Genomic DNA, 17,041 nt, shown 5'->3' on the forward strand with positions numbered 1-17,041 from the left:
GAAATCAAAATCGTCTATAACTATCGCTTCCGATAGTTCGTCAGACTCGCATCCATCACCAAATTTGGTCAACGGAAGGAAGCGTTAAAAAGCCCCGAAAAAAATTGGTATACTTTGACGAGGTATTCTTCATTGCGGGCATATATATACATTATGTAGTAGCAGTCACGTTTGTACCCCTACACCGGTACATATCTAATTATGATGCACAGAAACCGAACTACTATGACTAGTATTACAGAAAACGTTGAAAAAATGCGATGAAAGCAAGGAAAGCAAGGAAAGCACGAATAGCTTAGGAAAGCAAAAAGACACAAAGGTTCGGACGTTCAACAGTGTTTTTACTCTAGGGTTTGTTCCTCGTCGAAAAGCTTAGATGGATGGCTATGAGGCAACAATGTTGATGTGAGCTGCCGCAGAACATGCCTCTCACTGTTCGACAACTCCATCCAGTACGGTTGAGCAACATAAACTTTATCCACACCATAACCGACATGCCTTCGAAGAGTTAAAAACTTGCATAAAGACGACCAGGGACTGCAATTGACGTCGAGAGAACTAAGCTTCGGGAAGAGGATATGCGTGGAATCGGTGATTTTGAAATTGTCAGTGAGATTCGGATACTCGTCTAGAGTCTTGGGGTCAAAGTGAAAAGCATTCCAGAACGATTCGCTGATTTTGGATACTCGCAAAAATTTGACTTTGGGCATTGATGCGAATAAACGGACTAGTGCCTGAGCACCATGATCTTCTTCGGGGAGTTCGATAGACACCATGGTCAGCAGTCGAACCTTGGTAAATAGGCCCGTTAGCTGTTCGAAGAGGGTGGTGTAATCCTCTCCTGTAAAGCCATACAATGCCAGCTCCTTGACATTAGGTGCGAGGAGGATGGAAAGCACAAACTGCGCATAGTTGAGCGCAAAATCGGCCAGGATCAAGGTCTTGAGCTTGTGCAATGTCACTGGGGGTTGTAGCTCAGCAGGTGGTCTCCACTTGGGTCCAGCACCATGCAACACCAATCGGTCAAGGCAAGGACAACCCAGAAGAATATCACGAAAACGATCCATATCCGGAGCTGATTCAAGTGGGACTCGACGAATATCAAGAGTGGAAAGATTTTTCAGCGTTGTTCGCGTCCAATCGATGTGAAGACCGGAGATAGCAAAACAACGAAGGGAGGGTACCAGAACGCCACCGAGCAGGGGAAAGGGTCTGAGTGAAGATGAACTGAGTGGTTGGTCAGGTCCAAGCTGGACATATGGAGGGCCTAGACGATGGACTTCTAGACGTTTCAGAATAGAGGGGATCTTTTGTGTGCCATAGGCCTGCAGCCAGCGCAATAGGGTGAGGCCGGCTTCCCAGTCTTGTACGGCGACGCGCAGAGTGCGTAATTGAGATCGCCTTGGGGAGAGATGATCAAGTATATCGTCCATATCCTCCTGTGTCAGCGGATTCTCCTCCGAATCCCTTAGTCGAATGTCGATAGGTGCGGCTCCGCACCTCTCGACCATGAGTTTCGAGAACGCGATCTGCTCGGGCGAGTCGACGCGATAACAAAGGGAATTCCATAATGTCGGATCACCAACTACCAACCTCCGCCACAATCTGCAAGTACTCCCCACAGCCAAACGATTACGAGTACACTCTTGGGGGTCATTCGCCGACCAGACGACATAATGGAAAATGATGCTCTGAATCTCTACAGGAAGCTCATTCATCCGAAACAACCTGCCAAAGCGAGCAGCATAATCCAATCGAGCCATGATAATCATTTCGGTTAAAGGCACATGCAACAACGGTTGAAGGCGCTTAACAGCTTCCTCCAACAAGTATATCACCGCCAAGCGACGTTTCATATCACGACGATACCGATATAATTCATGCAGTGTGAGAATGTGTGGCGTCCATGGAAGAACGACTTCGGTATAGATTCGTTTGGAGACATTGCGCCATTCTTCTGCAGAGCGCAACTTGCCATGAATTTGGCGTATAGGAAAATCACGAAGGAGTTCTTCGAGTTCGTCAACTAGTCTTGAGCCGGGAAATGAGAGGAGGTAGCTGCGGATGGCTGATGGTTCAGAGATGCGTTGAACGAGATGGTCGATAGGAACGTTTAGAGAAGATGGGAAGGGATTCGGTGGGGTAGGCGCGGGCTGATGTTTGTGTGGTATTGAGAGTACCATGTCGAAAGGCTTGACCAGCGGGTTAACACATGAAATATGGGCTATAGTTGGAGGAAACATCAACTCGGGGTTTGAGTACGACGCGACGGGGGACTGACACTTGTTGCAGTAATATCGCCTGTCTAGACCTCAGTGGCGAGCAAAGTCTGGAATTGCCTGACGAAACGTAGCGTTAGTCAGTTCATATATGCTATATGGAGGACCCACAGCAGCAAATAGATACCTATAGGAGGGTGTGTACGTGATAGGTACGCTGGAGAGTTAATGGGTTCGTATAGAGAGGATGCCCAGAGGTGCCGGAGAGGGAGAATATCTTTTATAGGACTGGAGGTGATAGGAGTGAAGAGAAGGGGATGGAGATTGCCGAAATCAGAGTGTGCGCAGCGGAAAGGCCATCGGGGGAGGGTCGGGTGGGGAGAGCAGGCCCACGATGGCCCATCGGAACGTCGATAGTGATACAACACCGTCAAGTGAAAGGCCGGGTGAAGGGTTTTCCTGACAAAGACGTCCACCCTCGATGCTGTCACTCGCCCACCCTCGTAAATGTCACACGGAACAGTGATATTGAAACATACACTACTATATACACTTATGTCATAACTACAGCATTCACGCCCAACCACCCGGGACCTCGCTCGAGCCAGACGCAACAGGGCTCCTCGGCGCAGTCAGCATAGCCTCCAGTAAACTCGTGACAATATCGTCTTCACTCTCCCTCGCGATCGCCCCATCCGCAGGTAGATAATTCCTTATTTTCTCCGACAGATCAGGGTGTGATATCTCGGTAAAACCCATCTACAGCGAATAATCAGCACTAGCCATCTTCGCAGCAACACTTCACTTACGTCTGCCAGTCTTCTGCTGATTCTGTTGACCGCTCGTGTGAAGAGATCCTCGGACGGTCGTTCAGGAAGGCGAGGGGTGTGACCTGGATGAGAGTTGTGCCTCTGAGGCGTAGATCCAGTCACGTTGACTATATCAAACCGAGGAAAGTCGTGTCTCGCGTTGCTGGCAATCTGTGCGATTTCAGGAATAGATTCGGCGGTGGTTCTAAAAATATTTAGAAAATTGGGTCGACACATGCATTCATGTCCCACTTACAGATCATTGGCAGTCGATTGTTCCTTACCCTTTCTTCTCTCGTCCCTATCCTTGCGATAGCGTTCTTTCTCTGCTTTATAAGCTCTCTTTGCCTCCTCAACTTTAGCTTTCAAATCTTGTGGGGATGGGCGCTCGTTTTCCTCGTGATCCACAGACATCTCCGGCTTTGGTTTCGGGGCAGTGTCCGCACTTGCGACTGGCGCAAACGCATTAGTAAAGTGAGATGATGGTCCATCATCGCCAGTTGCATTGACATGAGAACCAAGATGTGGCTGCCAAGCCCATGGGGGCGGGTTACCTCCTCGAAGTGCAGAATTAGGCGGCATGGATGCACCAGCGGTCCACCGACGTCCAGGAAACGGGAAAGGACCCCCGAACCTAGAATCAAAGTCAGCGGAGGAAAATGCGCCTGGCATGGAGGGCGTATCCGTGGGGATCATGGATTCTGCTGACTGCGGAGTTGGCTCATCCGGAGGAGCGGCGGCTGCGTTCTTCGTATCTGAGGTTGTCGTGGCTTGTGGCGCCTGAGAGAATATACTGAGGACACTGGACAAAGCCTCAGCAATCCTTCTTCCGGCCTCAGTTTCAGCCATCCGACGACCCTCCTCAGCCATATTTCCTGTGTTACGTTGGAACTCAGAGGCAGCCTGTGAAATAGCATCGCGGTGGGCGGCCCAATAGGTGCCATTAGTAGTGTTGCGAGCTATGGTGCGCAAGGAGTCCCCAATTTCGGGATGGGACGATACGATGTTGGAAAATATATTCAAGAACGATGCAACGTCTCGGGCGAGGCTAGCCGAGGTCTGCGCAGAAGGTTCGGCAGATGGTGAGAAGTCAAAGGAGGGAAGAGGTGGATCATCGACGTCCAGAGATTTGTTCTTGGGTGTGGCGTCGATCTGGTCCAGAAGCGAGGCTGATACGCGGGGAGTGCTTTGGGCAGCAGCAGGGCCCGATTCAAAAGCGTAAGGGTCGGAGGAAGGCTGATGGCCACTGACGTCATAGACATGGACAGGATATTTATCTCCCGCATCTTCGGCGAGCAAGGAACGGGTGGAAGACATGGAAGAGTGAGAACGGGCTATGCCCTTTCCCTTGTCCTGAGTGGGAATGAATTGCTCCGATATCTCACTCCCATTGTCTTCTGGCACTTTGCTGGCTTCGCTTGGGACGGTCTCAAGATACGCGCTCCTTACCTCGCTAGTGTGTCCAAGAATCTCTTCGAGGGAAGGGACGTTGTTGACAGAGTGCCACTCACTGAGGCCTGGAATGTCGAGATCGGGGAACTGACCAAAAGTGTTGCGCAAGGCGGGTTGTTCGGGAGATTGGTTGCGGCGAGAGAGATCGCGGACAGAGAGCTTGAAGGAATCACCAGGAAGAGACGATTGATAGTAGTCCTGGAGCTCCTCCTCTGTGCTGAGGGTGATCTCCTCGTCCTCTGCATCGACGTAGGTGACTGCGACCTGGTGCTGGGGAATGGAGAAGAGGGAGGCAACCTTGGCAGAGAGCTGGCCCCAGGAGGGATGGTGGGCAAAGGTGGCCCTGCGAGTGAGAGAGTCGAACTTGAGTTTGAAGTGGGTGGGCATGGCTGAGTGGATTGCTGTGGGTCGCCGAGCTATTAAAGCCCTGAGAGACACCACTGCGGATACTGCGGCCACGTGATCTGCTGTCTTTTTTGCGATGCACTTGCATGTCGTCGGACTCGGCTCGATTGGCTCCTTCCTGGCCCACCATCTCCGGCGCGCCCTGCCGTCTGAACACTCCATCACCCTCATCCACCGCACCCCCTCCCAGGCAGAGCGCACCCTCATCTCAGGCAATATCATCCGCGTCGAGCGCGATGGCGTCGTCGTCCCCTCCACCGGCTACAAGGTCGATGCCTTCCAAGATATCCCTCCCAACTCTCGCGCACCACCCTATTCAAAGAGAAACTGGGGCGACCAGATGACGTTCAACACCCCCATCCACTCCCTTTTCGTCACCACAAAAGCCCACCACGCCCTCACCGCTCTCAGGGATCTTGCCCCACGTCTCTCCCCCGAATCCACCATCGTCCTTTTCCAGAATGGCATGGGTATCTACGAGGAGCTCTCCACTCACGTCTTTCGCAACGCCGAGCAACGCCCCCATTTCATCCTCGCTTCCAATACCCATGGTACCTACACAAAAGGCTTTCACCAGGTCGTCCATACCGGTCCTGGCAACATCGAGTTCGGCATCGTCCCTAATCCTTCCCGCAATTTCGAAGCTAATCTCAGCCGCCCATCCGCATCTCGTGTCCCAAATACCCTCCAGCTCAATGACATCACCAATCCCGAGGATCCCGACTTTATGCGCTACAAATCTTTAAGAGACACCGTCGCCGTTCTCCTCCTCCTCGACTCCCTTCATACCAAGTGGCGATCCATCAGTGAGATGCATATCATCCTTCGCCGTAAACTCGTCGTCAACGCGGTCATAAACCCACTCACCGCCCTCATGGGTTGTAGGAATGGCGATATTCTCTCATCTCCTGCGGCTGAGCGCCTCACAAGTTTAATCTGTCGCGAGGCTTATCTCGCCTTCAAAGAGGAATTCCAGGCCGACGCAAACAATTGGTTCGATGATCTTCAAAAACAAGGCGAAAACGTGGACGATATCCATGCGTCCCGTCTTCCCACAAGTCTCACCCAGTCGGCCCTGGAAAAAGACGTTCAAAGAGTCGCATATGCAACCAAAGGAAATATTTCCTCTATGCTCTCCGACGTTCGCCTGGGTAGACCGACTGAGATTGACTGGATCAATGGTTATCTCTACAAACTTGGCATGAAATACGATGTTTGGATGCCAACCAACCTCTCATTGATAAATCTCGTCAAGTTGCGTAGTCATATACCTCTTGACCAACAATTATAACATTCCGAAACCACAACCTAATTCTATACCTCCAATAAACATGCTTTCTGTCAATTTTTCTCCGCAGTACTACTAGGCCGAATGGGCAAACCGCTCTTCCTATACACTGCGTCGATCGTCTTCATCTGATTCAAACTATCCCTGTTTGACTCCCAACAAACCACCTCTCTTCCTGACAGTTTGTCGACGAACGCCTCAAGCTGATACCTATAGGTTGACCACCATTGTTGCCCTCGCTCACCCCACAATGGCCCACCTGTATAGGCCCTTCTCCTCGTCACCTCTCCCGTACGTTTGTCCCTTATCTCGATATGATGATAAATGTGCGGCATCATGGCGTTGTAGAAAAACACGTCCGCCTGTTCCAGCTCCACCAAAATTGAGGGGAACTCCCATACTCGCGGGAGAACGCCAAAATACCAAGGCCTTCTCATGTCGGTGTAAATGGTGCTGTATATGACCTTGCCCTCTTTGTCAACGAATCGAAGTCCGGCATTCATCGCTTCATCAACGCGCTCGTCTTCACTAGATGGTCGAGCCCTGGCGAAAAGAACGGCTTCAGGAATTTTTTGTTCCACTGCATACCTCGTAAAGGATACGACATAAGACATGTCCATCAAGCTCCCTCCTCCCAAATCGTACTGCCATCGAATATCGCCTTTTGGCACAGCAGGCGTAGATGTCATAGCAGCTTCTGTCCGCAGAATTTGGCCATAGCCCCCGTGCTTCAATATATCTCTGAACAAATGCGCAGCGGGATGAAATTTCCAATGAAACGCTTCCATGATGATTTTCCCGGTGCGTTTGGAGCAGTCAATGAGAGCTTCAACCTGTTCGGCGCTATCTGCCATGGGTTTCTCGCACAAGACGTGTTTCCCGTTTTCCATAGATTTGAGTGCCCATTCGAAATGGAGACTGTTGGGCAAGGAGATGTAGACAAAGTCGACATTGGGATCATCGATGATTTCTTCATAGCTTCCATAAGCCTTCTCGAATCCGTATTTCTTTGCCCAACTATGTGCCTTTCTGAAATCGCGTGAGGCGATAGCATATAGTGTGACTTCTGGATGAGATTCCGCGGGATGTATGACTGAAAATTCAAGTATGAATGCGGGCGTGGCGCAGTTTGATATGTTTGGACTTACTGGCTGCTGGATCGATTTGAGCGGTACTAATCACACCCAGTTTGAACGTCTTCGCCTCTTTAGGGGGAAGACTGTTGATTTTCGAGTTCAGGTATTGATGGAGAAAGGTAAGGTTTTGTAGAATGAGGGACATGACGGTTGGTAGTACAGAGTGTTTATTATGAGACGTGTCTGAAGTACATTATGAGTTGGAGCTGGCACAGCTATGACGTGGTAATGAAACCGCGTCGTAACAGTAGTGTCGCGTATGCATATAAACCCAAAAGAAATACGAATGTCCTAGTATAGTTATACCAGGTCAATGATCGTCAGCACCTAGGTGCCCCCATTTGATTGTTCGTACAACCCCATTATGCCACGACTGCACCCTTCGTCTAGCAAGGTTAGACATGGTCGACCGATCAGTGCCAACAAAGCCAATGCCTCCAGACTGAATGACAGCATCGATCAATACAGGGTACCTATATGCACAGCTCCATATGAAAAAGTCAATACACCTTCCATAAGGTCCAAAACTCACCACGCGCCATATCGTTCCACCGTTTTCGAATGATCAATTCTAAACCACCCTTGATCCATAACCTCTTTCCACCAATCCTCGTCCCCCTCATCACTGGTCAAAATGACATGATCCACTTTGAGGTTCCTCGACTCCCGTAGCTCTGTCTTGACTTCCTCAACGCGTCGAGCAATCGTGGGAATGGATGCGAAGCAATCCTTGATGGGGTTTTGACCACACCAATTCTTAAAGTCTCCATGGCGGATATGGATACTGATATACTTTTTATAATTTAGAAGGCTTCCGAGAAACAGTTGAAAAAATTTTATACTCACGGGAGGGGTGGTTGATTCATCAGGAGTTTGAAATGCGGCTCTAACGTAGGAATCCCCTATGGCTCCTAACCTCGTCGTCCACCGCATGTGTTGCCCTACGTATCTCCATGCGGGGCTGTAATCAAATTCGAACTCGAATGGCTAGAGTAAAGGAAAGCGATGAGCACCATCGATCGTAATTCGTATAGGAGCAGTCAAACCAACCTGATGGGCGCAGACATAGTATAAATAATCAAAACAAAGAAGGTGTTCATCGGGTGGGAGCATGAGCCGGTGAAAGGGGGATTCACTAGGAGTTATAAGGTTCGCTTGCCGCGATTCGGGAAAAGCCAAAGAAGCTAAAGCCCAGAAGTATGCGTGTCGGTCATGCTCGAAGTGAGGTATTACTTTAATCCAAGATGGCGCTTTAGTGTAAGATATATCTATTTGAGGAGTGAGTGCTTATTCTTTTTTCGTTGATAGGAGCGAGTATGTACCGAGTTTGAGATGAGACGTCACTGGACTCCTCCTAGCAAAATGCTCGTGTTCCTGGACAGCTTCCCAAGTATTCCAGCACCCAAGATCGTCCAAGACCTCGCTAGTGCGATTCTTGACTTGATGCCACTCTAGAACCGGTATGCCGACATCTCGAGCGAGCTGTTGCACGTCAAATACCTCGCTAAAATCTACATTTGGCTTATCGCCGCCAATGTGAGAAGGCACAAACATAGGGATGATGGGGATTCGGTCCGTAATCAATGCGAGATATATGAGATTGATCTGGACTTGTGGTTAAAAACGAAAGAGGCCTTGAGGAAAAAGGATGATAACTCACATAGGTCATTACGTCGTTGGCTATGAGACGACATGAGGTGAGATCAATGTTGTTGGCGAAGAAAATAAGACGCACTCCACCCGGCTGATATCCACGAGGTGATATATTTTGACTCGGTTCGTAAATTGTCTGCGAGATGCGTTTAGAAGAGGATCATGAAAGTTGTAAATTTCTAGTGACCTCGGAAAGATTGAGTTGGGGGGCCATGGAGGTATAGGGAAGGATCCAGTAGGTCAATTTCCGTGGAAAGATGTAAGTCCGGAGCCACTTGGTGTGCTGGGTTAGGGATAGAAATAGAAAAGTATGCTAGGGACGAAACAACGAGGAGACATAAACAACATAGACAGAGGTATTGGCGTTTTCGACGGTAGAAAGGAATGCGGGGTTGAGGTTTGTCTAGGGGTTCATGTGTTTGAAGCATGGAATGAGATTCGTGGCCGTCGTCAGAGTACGCATGAGGGGAGGATGGCGAGGTGCGCATGAAGGAGGAGAAGAGGCGGAGAAGAGGCGGGGTCGCGAACCATGATCAAATGCACTGATGACGCGACGGAGAAAACAAACCCGATAGGGATCTGGTTCATCCGACTAATGACCCCCATTTAGTATCCGAGCCAACCGGTCAGATCAGGAAACATGTAGATTGATGGACTGATCGCGATCACATATTCATATTTGATCACACTTGCCCACCTCTCCGACTGGCCATCCCAAGCCGGTTCGGACAAAACCCCTCGTTCTCTTCCTCTTCCCATCGCCATGCCTCTCCCTTCCGTGGATCGCAAGACCCTTCAGGTCGCCGCCGTCGTCTCGTTCTACATGACGGCCGCCCTCACAGTACGTTTGTCTGTCGGCTCTGTCCATCCCTGACGAACTTATATAACAAAATTATTAGATGGTCTTTGTGTGCGTCACGACCCACGTTTAGCGTGTCTCCTACCTGCTGACCCAGCTTCAGGAATAAGGCAGTTTTGAATTCCTCGCCAGACCTTCCTCTCCTTTTCCTTTTCATTCAGCTGATTGTCGCTGTGGCGTTGCTTCATATATCAGCCACGATCTTCCCTCGCATCGAAATCCCCGCACTCGACCTTAAGGTTGCCCTAAAACTGATTCCAGTTGTTGCGGTCAATATCATTGGCCTAGTATTCAATATACTCTGCTTGCGAGGCGTTGAGGCTTCTTTTTTCCAGGTGGGCGTCAATCTCTCATTGCAGCCGGCTCTGTTTAATCCGAACTGCGTCGTAGATTGCTCGTGGACTCGTCCTTCCACTGACAATTCTATTCTCCTGTCTAACTACTCGTAACATTCCTTCAATCAAAGTCATCGCTGCAGCTATCATTGTGACCCTGGGCTTTGCGTGGGGCGTTGCGCCTTCCAGGAATCTACCCACTAAATCCATTCCTTCTCTCCTTTCTTTGATCTACGGGATTTTCTCCTCTCTATTTATTGCTATTCACGCAGTTCTCATCAAGAGTTCTCTTCCTCATTGCAACAATTCTACGATACAACTCGCCTGGTGGACCAATGTCGGTTCCGCTATCATGCTCTTCCCTTTTGTCCTCTTCAACGGCGAATTCTCTATAATCTGGGTCAAAATCAATGATGCCGATTGGAACTTTCCTGTGTTTCTCTGGGGAACGTTTGTGACCGGAATATTTGGCTTCCTCCTGTGCATTGCGGGATTGTTGAGCATCAAAGTCACCAGTCCCATCACGCACATGTTCTCCAGTGTGCGTACTTGCTTTGTTTGCGCCGCACTTCCGAGAACCCAAACGCGAGAACTCATATTTGTGTCTTTTAGGCGGCAAGATCAGTCTTGCAAACACTCCTCGGTGTCTTGATATTTAAGGATGTTCTTAATGTGTAAGTTGCCAGTGGATCGGCCATACGCCTCAACGCTGAACTAATTCACCATTTGGATATAAAGAGAACGGGCGACGTCTATCCTTGTTATCCTTGCTGGGACGATGTGAGTCGCTTCTGATACACCAACGATCATAGTTTCCCATAAAATAATTCCAAAATGAATAGGTATTACACCTGGATCAAATCTACCGAGACGCCACCTAAATCCCCACCTCGAGAAGCTGATATTGAGTCAAACGAAGATGACGGAAGATTAATTTTTAATACTGACGACCAGTCTGAACTCAAGGAGCTCAAGTCAGAACTTCCTTCACCGAGAAAAGCTTAGCTTTATCTACGACCATTTATTTCATGATCATCTTGGACTAACGGTATTTTATTTTGGGGTCATACGTATATACTAAATCCTTTGTTTCGTGATGGACATACCTAGGGCAGTTGTTGGAAATGTGGTAACACTGTGACTTATAGCCTTCGGACAATGTTAGCTTTCGAATATCTATTATATGCTGAGGCGGCTTTTTATTTTGCGATAATCCGATGATTATACTGTTTTATGTTTTATGTTGTGCCCGGGGGTTGTTTCGCCGACAGTCGCAAGACATAGTACTATCGGTCAACACCAGGAAGCCTTTACTTGTATATTCGAACGGATGCTTGTTGGCGTTTTTGAGACCATCAAGTAGCTTCAGATAGCAACAGATAGCATGCCAGGCAAAATGTTCAGGGCAACATGACCAACCTATCGAGTGGAATGGTGATACTCGAAGGGGAAGGAGTAGCAACTCTTGCATAGGTTTGCGCTGGAAGATCGCGACTACTCTGTTCAGCTACGACTCTGGGACGGGTGAAAAGAACCAGTATTGTACCGTAAGCGATACATATACTACGGCCGGGACTTGTCAAAAAATTTCTGACATGGGAATGATGTCGAGGACGTATGTACACATGGCAAGTTCATGGCCAGGTATCCGGACATGGTTACCACAGAGCACCCAGGCTAAGTATATCATCACAAATTCTTGTGTTACGAGTGGACAGGTTTTAGAGAGATCGAGTAAGACTGTAGTGTCGAACTAATAAATCTATCATGCTTCTGAAATGCTACAATCAAGTTCGGAACAAGTCGGTGTATTTAGACCGTGGCAGATATATCAAAAAAAAAAAAAAAGAGAAGAGAAGACATGCCATGTTCCCACTGGTTGTCATTGCTTGTGTGTATAAGTAAGACAACTATAGTTGGGATAAACTTTTGACCAAGAATGCTACGGCATCTGGCTTTGTCTCAGGGTTGCATGTGGACAAAGTGACAGGAGACGAGCCGAAAGAGGGAGGCGAACTCTTGATGAACCACTTTTTGATACTGATGAGTTCTTCTGAATCTCGCCTTATTCCCAATCTATTCCCCTAGAAATGGGACCTGCAAATGGAATTGACAAGCTTATCCTCACAATCATTTAAATCTTCCTGTTCCGTGCCAACTGCATTTGCCTACCTTCCTTCCTATGGCTATCGACACGCTCGTGCAGGATGCAATTGTGGTCCATCGCAAGAGTCCTACAACATCTCAACGAAAGTTAGGGGAGACTGAAACCTCTTACTATCTACCCTCACGCGAGAGCGGAGTGAACGATATGTACGTTTACCTTGTCAAATTCTCTTTCGAATTGCTCAAACGTTTACAGGTATCTTCACCTTGGCTTCAAGGCATCTACTGGGCGGTTAACCCCTGATAGATTTCTGCTCGTCTGGGCTATTCTTCGATTACGCCATCCACTCTTAGCTGCTCGCATCGAGTTGTGTGCTTATGATGATATCCGCTTCATGCACGTCGCTGGTCTTTGACTTTCTCTCTCTCCAATGGAGCTTACGGGTCCTATTGTAATCAGTTACGACCACCCAAAGGACATTGAGGAGACATTGAGGTCTGCTCAACAAGCCATGGAACTCTGCTCACAAACGAAAGATGGTGCGATTATTTCCTGCTCCTTACCCAAATGTTGCGATGCGAAATACTGACTGAGGCAATAGAATTGATCGACAATTACTTGAACGGTCAACGAACGCTCTCCAATGATCGACTTTCCTTCTTAATACTTTCTTCACTGCAAACCTTTTCCTTGCAAAACGGAACAGAGAGTGAGAATGAACAAGAATTTGATCTTCTCATATGCGCGGCACACTTCATTGGTGATGGTATGGCGCTCCATACCTTCGCAAATGAATTCTTCGTTCTGCTCGGAGGTAAACTAAATGAAAGTGAGTTACGGAATTTATTAGAACTGGAGGTCAAACAGTTTGCGAAGGATCGCAAGGTACGGCAAACTTTCAAATCCCTTTCATTCGGCTTCAAAATGAATTCTGATGGTCATTAACCCCACAGGGTTTTATTCTCCCTTCAACTGTAGAAGATCAACTTCCCCTTCTTTCTCAGAGTAAGTTCTTCAAAGCTGCCACTAAAATTGACTTCAAATTAAGCCAACGTAAACTTGTTGTAAGCTTTTATTCATTAATTTTTCATCATCAGCACAGGTTCTGAAAATACATGTCTAGGGTGGCCAGAGTTTCCCGAAGGTACACCATCCTCTTCGCCACACTGTCGTCCCGACCGTTTCATTTGACCCTCTTCGGACAAAATCCATCTTACGAACTTGTAAGACCAATGGTGTTTCCATTTCAAGCGCTCTCTTCGCCATATGCAATATCGCCTGGGCCCGAACACATAAGAAAAATCCGGAAGCGCCAGTGTAGGTCCCCAATTGTTGATTTTGAGCTGAATTCTCAAAATGCTGACACGTCATCAACGAAAGCATGATGTACACGGCTCTCAACTTGCGACCCTATTTGAAAGCTGAAAAAGCTCTCAACGATTCATACTGGTTCCTCGCCATCGGCTATTTCAACATCATCCTTCCGGCGTTCCTACCTCAGTCTTGCGACGGTGTAAGGGCCACCTTTTGGCACAGAGCTAAATCGGCAAAAAAGCAGAGCGCAGATGCCGCGAAACATCCACTGATAGTACATCGTACACTTGAGATGGCTCGAGAACGAGGGTCTCGAGCTCGCGTTTGGGCAAGGCAAGATGATGATAGAGCAGGTGTCACGGTTCCGTCGGTGTCTCTTCCGGCATCTGTCTCGCTTGATAATGTGCCTGTACCCGAATGTCTGGTTGGATCGAGCAAGGCACCTTCAACCGCTTTGATAGGGTTGTCAATGCTTGGAAATCTGGATGGAATCTATAAACATATTGACTATCACGACCTCGAATTGCATACCCTTACGACGGGGTCACGTCAAAGACCTGGTGGGATGTTGTTATTTGGGTATACATTTGTGGGGAAACTGTGGGTAAGTTTGGGATACGATGAAAACGGGTTTGATAAGGAGATCGTGGGCACATTTTGGAAGAACGTTCTTTCGGCTGTAGACGAGCTATTGATGTAGGCATTAGGACCAGTCATAATTGGAGTGTGAGTTACTGGACACCACTTGTGTAACGTAGCATTGCTTTTAATGTATGCCCTAGAATACTATCCCTTTTTTTGAGACTTTGGATTAAGGATACACATGCGAAGACAAAGTCATAAGAACTGGTTTAATGTGCCAAGACAGCGAATGACTATACCACAGGATATTAGACTAAAGATGAAAATCGTGTCCGAAGCACGAAAGTTCGTCGGGTCGAGTTATTTGAAGTTGCTGTATGCCTTGCCAAAATATTCGCACACCTTTTTATAGTTCCCCATTCAGGCTAGGATTGTTCGAATATGAGGGTAAGAGAAATTACGAGCCAACATGGAAGAAAATACAGATCCAGAACGAGCGAATGGCCACACCAGAAGCCATCCAGACGAGGTAGAAAACTGAAAACAGGGCCCAGGACTCCAGGCCCAGACCGAGGGCAGTCACTTTGCGAAAGAAACCGTAGTTCGCTGCTCCCTGGGTGTCTAAAATCATTAGCTACGCTGCTTTTATTTGTCGAATCTCAATTTCGAGTCGCAGCTCACGAGGAGAAAAAAGGAATATGGAATATGCATAGATTAAACATCTGGTAACTCACGTCTAATGAGTCGCGTCCACGTACTTTCTTTCCACCAATCATGCATGGAATCGATCCTTTCCCATAGCGTTTCCTCATCTACACCATATATCTCATACTTGCCGCCATTTAAGTTCGTTCCCTCTCGTCTGGCTACATCCATAGCTGCTTTGTTCTCGCCTCTGAAAGAGTCAATTGTAAGGCACCACCGCACAGCAAATTGTAGGTTTTAAAAAAATACACACCGCAGCAGCTCAAGTAGTTCTTTCCGCTCGGGAAAAAATAACCGGGGCTCCAGGACAGCAAGAATGCCCAATGCAGCCCGATAAAGAAAAGCGTCTCCTTCGAGCAAAATGACATCCCATATACGCGCGCATGCTTCAAAGGGAAGGTGGTCGATAAAGAGTGTCACCAGCCAGTCAAATAAATATACAGCAGGCGACAATTGGTGTTGTTTAAAGTTGAAGTAAACTAACTCAGGGGTGTTGGGTAAGATAGAACTAATGAGACTAATAAACATGCTTACTTTTCGGCATTCCATCAGCTAGCAATGTGTCAAATATCCTGCAAGTCTGGTTCAGCGCGAGTCTCGCTGCTTTCTACTTATTGAATACACACACCTATAATATGCCTCTACCTGTCACAGAGTAAGCGATCTAATCAACGTGAAGGTATGGTGACAGGCACCTACATCATCCTTTGACCGTTCTCCTCCATAGAAACTACGGATACAGTGCCGTTCAAGGAAGTTGCGTAAAACATTGAATGCTTGCTGCGATGGAAGAATGATCAACATCATACCCGCGAGCTTGGCAGCACCGTAGGTATATCCCAAGCCCTCATCACTCCTAGTAACAACCCAAGCGTAGAGCATGTCCTTCAAGTCTGTATACATAGGACCAAATTCTGGATGAAAGAGATGCATAGAGGGAAGGGTTGAGCAGATGTCTTGTTCTATGAGGTCTAGAGTTGCTTGAGGAAATAAATTGTTGGAAATGGCACGCTTCGCGCGTGAGAGACATGACCGATAATGGTCTGCCAAGCCATGAGCTTATAAAATAGAGCTTTGCGACCGACGGCTCACCCTTACTCAAAGCAAGAGGATTTCCAACTGCTTTCTCCCACATGCTTCCGCGAAGTTGAGTTGGTATTCCCTGCCACCAAAGCTTCCGTAACTGTGGATTCTTATATACTACACGCCAGTCTGGCACAATTTCCCGCTCCCAAATATGTAGTGACGCTTCAATATGGTGTTCACGAGCTATTCGACGTTCCTGCAGGGCTCTCCTTCGGTTTTCAGCTGAAATGGGCACCGTAAGCTGGGAGTTGAAGATGACCAAGGGGACGAACCTGTAGCACGGCTGAGTTTCATCATTTTATTCCAGTCAGCAAGATGTTTCTCGTCTTCCGCCTTGGGTTTTGGTGGAAGGTATACCGGGCGGGTTTTACTTCTGACTTTATCGAAAATACTTTGTCCAGCTGATCGCGAGGGGCGGTGACCCGAAGGTTTTTTGCCAGGAAATTGGGTACTCTCTGAGGACTGAGACGACTGATGAGTATTAGTCGAAACAGAAAGTGCAGGAATAGTCGGTGAGGATGCTGATGCTAATACTTGTGGGGATTCCGATTGTGAAGCATGGTTCATAGTTTCTGGAGGGAGTGAACGAATAGATGCTGCAGAGGGGGACCCAGGTGGAGGAGACGTGGAAAGAGATGCAGAGTTTTGACCTGGAGATACAGCAACTATGTGTGTAGGAGACTCGGAGACATCGATGACAATGGCTGGATAGGGGGTGTCCGACTGGCCATGGTCCGCTGGATGTACGCTATCATCGATGTCGTGATCGTCATTTGAAAGAGATATCTGAGAGAACTCTGAAGAAAGGGTAGAAGAAAGGCTGGGCGACGTCCCTACATGCGGAGATGGGGCGATTCCATTGACATTCAGTGTCGATATGTCACCCGAGGGGTCGCTAGCACTAGCTGAAGCGTTAGGGACGATGACGTCGCGTCTCACGGCTTCTGCGAGGTCATAACTAGTGTGATCGTCCTCTGAGAGGTCAAATGCGTCGTCGCTGCCGTTGTTGTTGAAGGTGGAGACATGGTGCATGGGTACCTCGAGTGGAATGGCCGGGGAGGCCATGGATGTGAGATTGAAATCACTTAGCG

At 48.2% G+C, this 17,041-nt stretch overlaps 8 protein-coding genes across 8 annotated transcripts; 3 read left to right on the forward strand and 5 right to left on the reverse strand.

Annotated features, from left to right (window-relative positions):
• Nucleotide 1: 1 nt before the first annotated feature.
• Nucleotides 2-2,513, reverse strand: AGABI2DRAFT_175800 (hypothetical protein). Its single transcript, XM_006454041.1, has 3 exons — nucleotides 2,407-2,513; nucleotides 2,291-2,339; nucleotides 2-2,224 (listed from the first exon to the last, which is right to left on the reverse strand). Exon 3 carries the CDS (start codon nucleotides 2,181-2,183, stop codon nucleotides 342-344), a length of 1,842 nt encoding a protein of 613 aa, XP_006454104.1. The 5' UTR covers nucleotides 2,184-2,224; nucleotides 2,291-2,339; nucleotides 2,407-2,513; the 3' UTR covers nucleotides 2-341.
• A 209-nt stretch (nucleotides 2,514-2,722) lies between these two features.
• Nucleotides 2,723-4,884, reverse strand: AGABI2DRAFT_189413 (hypothetical protein). The gene is made up of 3 exons (XM_006454042.1): nucleotides 3,285-4,884; nucleotides 3,029-3,233; nucleotides 2,723-2,978 (listed from the first exon to the last, which is right to left on the reverse strand). Exons 1-3 carry the CDS (start codon nucleotides 4,865-4,867, stop codon nucleotides 2,793-2,795), a joined length of 1,974 nt encoding a protein of 657 aa, XP_006454105.1. The 5' UTR covers nucleotides 4,868-4,884; the 3' UTR covers nucleotides 2,723-2,792.
• A 76-nt stretch (nucleotides 4,885-4,960) lies between these two features.
• AGABI2DRAFT_196867 (hypothetical protein) lies at nucleotides 4,961-6,176 on the forward strand (the record flags this gene model as incomplete). The annotated part of the gene is made up of 1 exon (XM_006454043.1): nucleotides 4,961-6,176. A coding segment is annotated over one exon (1,216 nt), but the record flags the coding sequence as incomplete, so codon positions are not given.
• AGABI2DRAFT_189414 (hypothetical protein) lies at nucleotides 6,132-7,457 on the reverse strand. Its single transcript, XM_006454044.1, has 2 exons — nucleotides 7,322-7,457; nucleotides 6,132-7,266 (listed from the first exon to the last, which is right to left on the reverse strand). The coding sequence occupies exons 1-2, from the start codon at nucleotides 7,452-7,454 to the stop codon at nucleotides 6,227-6,229; spliced, it is 1,173 nt and encodes a 390-aa protein (XP_006454107.1). The 5' UTR covers nucleotides 7,455-7,457; the 3' UTR covers nucleotides 6,132-6,226.
• Nucleotide 7,458: 1 nt separating this feature from the next.
• AGABI2DRAFT_196872 (hypothetical protein) lies at nucleotides 7,459-9,448 on the reverse strand. Its single transcript, XM_006454045.1, has 8 exons — nucleotides 9,150-9,448; nucleotides 9,045-9,098; nucleotides 8,970-8,989; nucleotides 8,632-8,914; nucleotides 8,360-8,577; nucleotides 8,156-8,296; nucleotides 7,842-8,101; nucleotides 7,459-7,782 (listed from the first exon to the last, which is right to left on the reverse strand). Exons 1-8 carry the CDS (start codon nucleotides 9,388-9,390, stop codon nucleotides 7,620-7,622), a joined length of 1,380 nt encoding a protein of 459 aa, XP_006454108.1. The 5' UTR covers nucleotides 9,391-9,448; the 3' UTR covers nucleotides 7,459-7,619.
• A 270-nt stretch (nucleotides 9,449-9,718) lies between these two features.
• On the forward strand, nucleotides 9,719-11,282 carry AGABI2DRAFT_189416 (hypothetical protein). The gene is made up of 7 exons (XM_006454046.1): nucleotides 9,719-9,803; nucleotides 9,862-9,872; nucleotides 9,925-10,156; nucleotides 10,212-10,697; nucleotides 10,769-10,830; nucleotides 10,895-10,936; nucleotides 10,999-11,282. Exons 1-7 carry the CDS (start codon nucleotides 9,726-9,728, stop codon nucleotides 11,159-11,161), a joined length of 1,074 nt encoding a protein of 357 aa, XP_006454109.1. The 5' UTR covers nucleotides 9,719-9,725; the 3' UTR covers nucleotides 11,162-11,282.
• Nucleotides 11,283-12,338: 1,056 nt separating this feature from the next.
• Nucleotides 12,339-14,376, forward strand: AGABI2DRAFT_175803 (hypothetical protein; the record flags this gene model as incomplete). Its single annotated transcript, XM_006454047.1, has 7 exons — nucleotides 12,339-12,469; nucleotides 12,519-12,659; nucleotides 12,723-12,802; nucleotides 12,865-13,148; nucleotides 13,217-13,327; nucleotides 13,387-13,580; nucleotides 13,644-14,376. 7 exons carry the CDS (start codon nucleotides 12,339-12,341, stop codon nucleotides 14,275-14,277), a joined length of 1,575 nt encoding a protein of 524 aa, XP_006454110.1. The 3' UTR covers nucleotides 14,278-14,376.
• A 476-nt stretch (nucleotides 14,377-14,852) lies between these two features.
• On the reverse strand, nucleotides 14,853-17,024 carry AGABI2DRAFT_213813 (hypothetical protein). Its single transcript, XM_006454048.1, has 7 exons — nucleotides 16,223-17,024; nucleotides 15,957-16,172; nucleotides 15,560-15,907; nucleotides 15,493-15,505; nucleotides 15,399-15,436; nucleotides 15,118-15,343; nucleotides 14,853-15,054 (listed from the first exon to the last, which is right to left on the reverse strand). Exons 1-7 carry the CDS (start codon nucleotides 17,013-17,015, stop codon nucleotides 14,874-14,876), a joined length of 1,815 nt encoding a protein of 604 aa, XP_006454111.1. The 5' UTR covers nucleotides 17,016-17,024; the 3' UTR covers nucleotides 14,853-14,873.
• Nucleotides 17,025-17,041: the final 17 nt, after the last annotated feature.

Source organism: Agaricus bisporus (assembly GCF_000300575.1).
Source record: "Agaricus bisporus var. bisporus H97 unplaced genomic scaffold AGABI2scaffold_1, whole genome shotgun sequence".
NCBI lineage: Eukaryota > Fungi > Basidiomycota > Agaricomycetes > Agaricales > Agaricaceae > Agaricus > Agaricus bisporus.

Coding starts and splice junctions, on each gene's coding strand:
- AGABI2DRAFT_175800 (XM_006454041.1), bottom strand. CDS start 2,183: ATGGTACTCTCAATACCACACAAACATCAGCCCGCGCCTACCCCACCG.
- AGABI2DRAFT_189416 (XM_006454046.1), top strand. CDS start 9,726: ATGCCTCTCCCTTCCGTGGATCGCAAGACCCTTCAGGTCGCCGCCGTC. Junction 10,698..10,768: donor TCACGCACATGTTCTCCAGT/GTGCGTACTTGC, acceptor TGTGTCTTTTAG/GCGGCAAGATCAGTCTTGCA. Junction 10,937..10,998: donor GTTATCCTTGCTGGGACGAT/GTGAGTCGCTTC, acceptor CAAAATGAATAG/GTATTACACCTGGATCAAAT.
- AGABI2DRAFT_189413 (XM_006454042.1), bottom strand. CDS start 4,867: ATGCCCACCCACTTCAAACTCAAGTTCGACTCTCTCACTCGCAGGGCC. Junction 3,234..3,284: donor CAATCGACTGCCAATGATCT/GTAAGTGGGACA, acceptor AAATATTTTTAG/AACCACCGCCGAATCTATTC. Junction 2,979..3,028: donor TCAGCAGAAGACTGGCAGAC/GTAAGTGAAGTG, acceptor TATTCGCTGTAG/ATGGGTTTTACCGAGATATC.
- AGABI2DRAFT_213813 (XM_006454048.1), bottom strand. CDS start 17,015: ATGGCCTCCCCGGCCATTCCACTCGAGGTACCCATGCACCATGTCTCC. Junction 15,908..15,956: donor TCCTCTTGCTTTGAGTAAGG/GTGAGCCGTCGG, acceptor ATGGCTTGGCAG/ACCATTATCGGTCATGTCTC. Junction 15,055..15,117: donor GAACTACTTGAGCTGCTGCG/GTGTGTATTTTT, acceptor TGACTCTTTCAG/AGGCGAGAACAAAGCAGCTA.
- AGABI2DRAFT_196872 (XM_006454045.1), bottom strand. CDS start 9,390: ATGCTTCAAACACATGAACCCCTAGACAAACCTCAACCCCGCATTCCT. Junction 8,915..8,969: donor CCAACGACGTAATGACCTAT/GTGAGTTATCAT, acceptor CCACAAGTCCAG/ATCAATCTCATATATCTCGC. Junction 7,783..7,841: donor GTGGAACGATATGGCGCGTG/GTGAGTTTTGGA, acceptor CTGTGCATATAG/GTACCCTGTATTGATCGATG.
- AGABI2DRAFT_189414 (XM_006454044.1), bottom strand. CDS start 7,454: ATGTCCCTCATTCTACAAAACCTTACCTTTCTCCATCAATACCTGAAC. Junction 7,267..7,321: donor TCAAATCGATCCAGCAGCCA/GTAAGTCCAAAC, acceptor TTGAATTTTCAG/TCATACATCCCGCGGAATCT.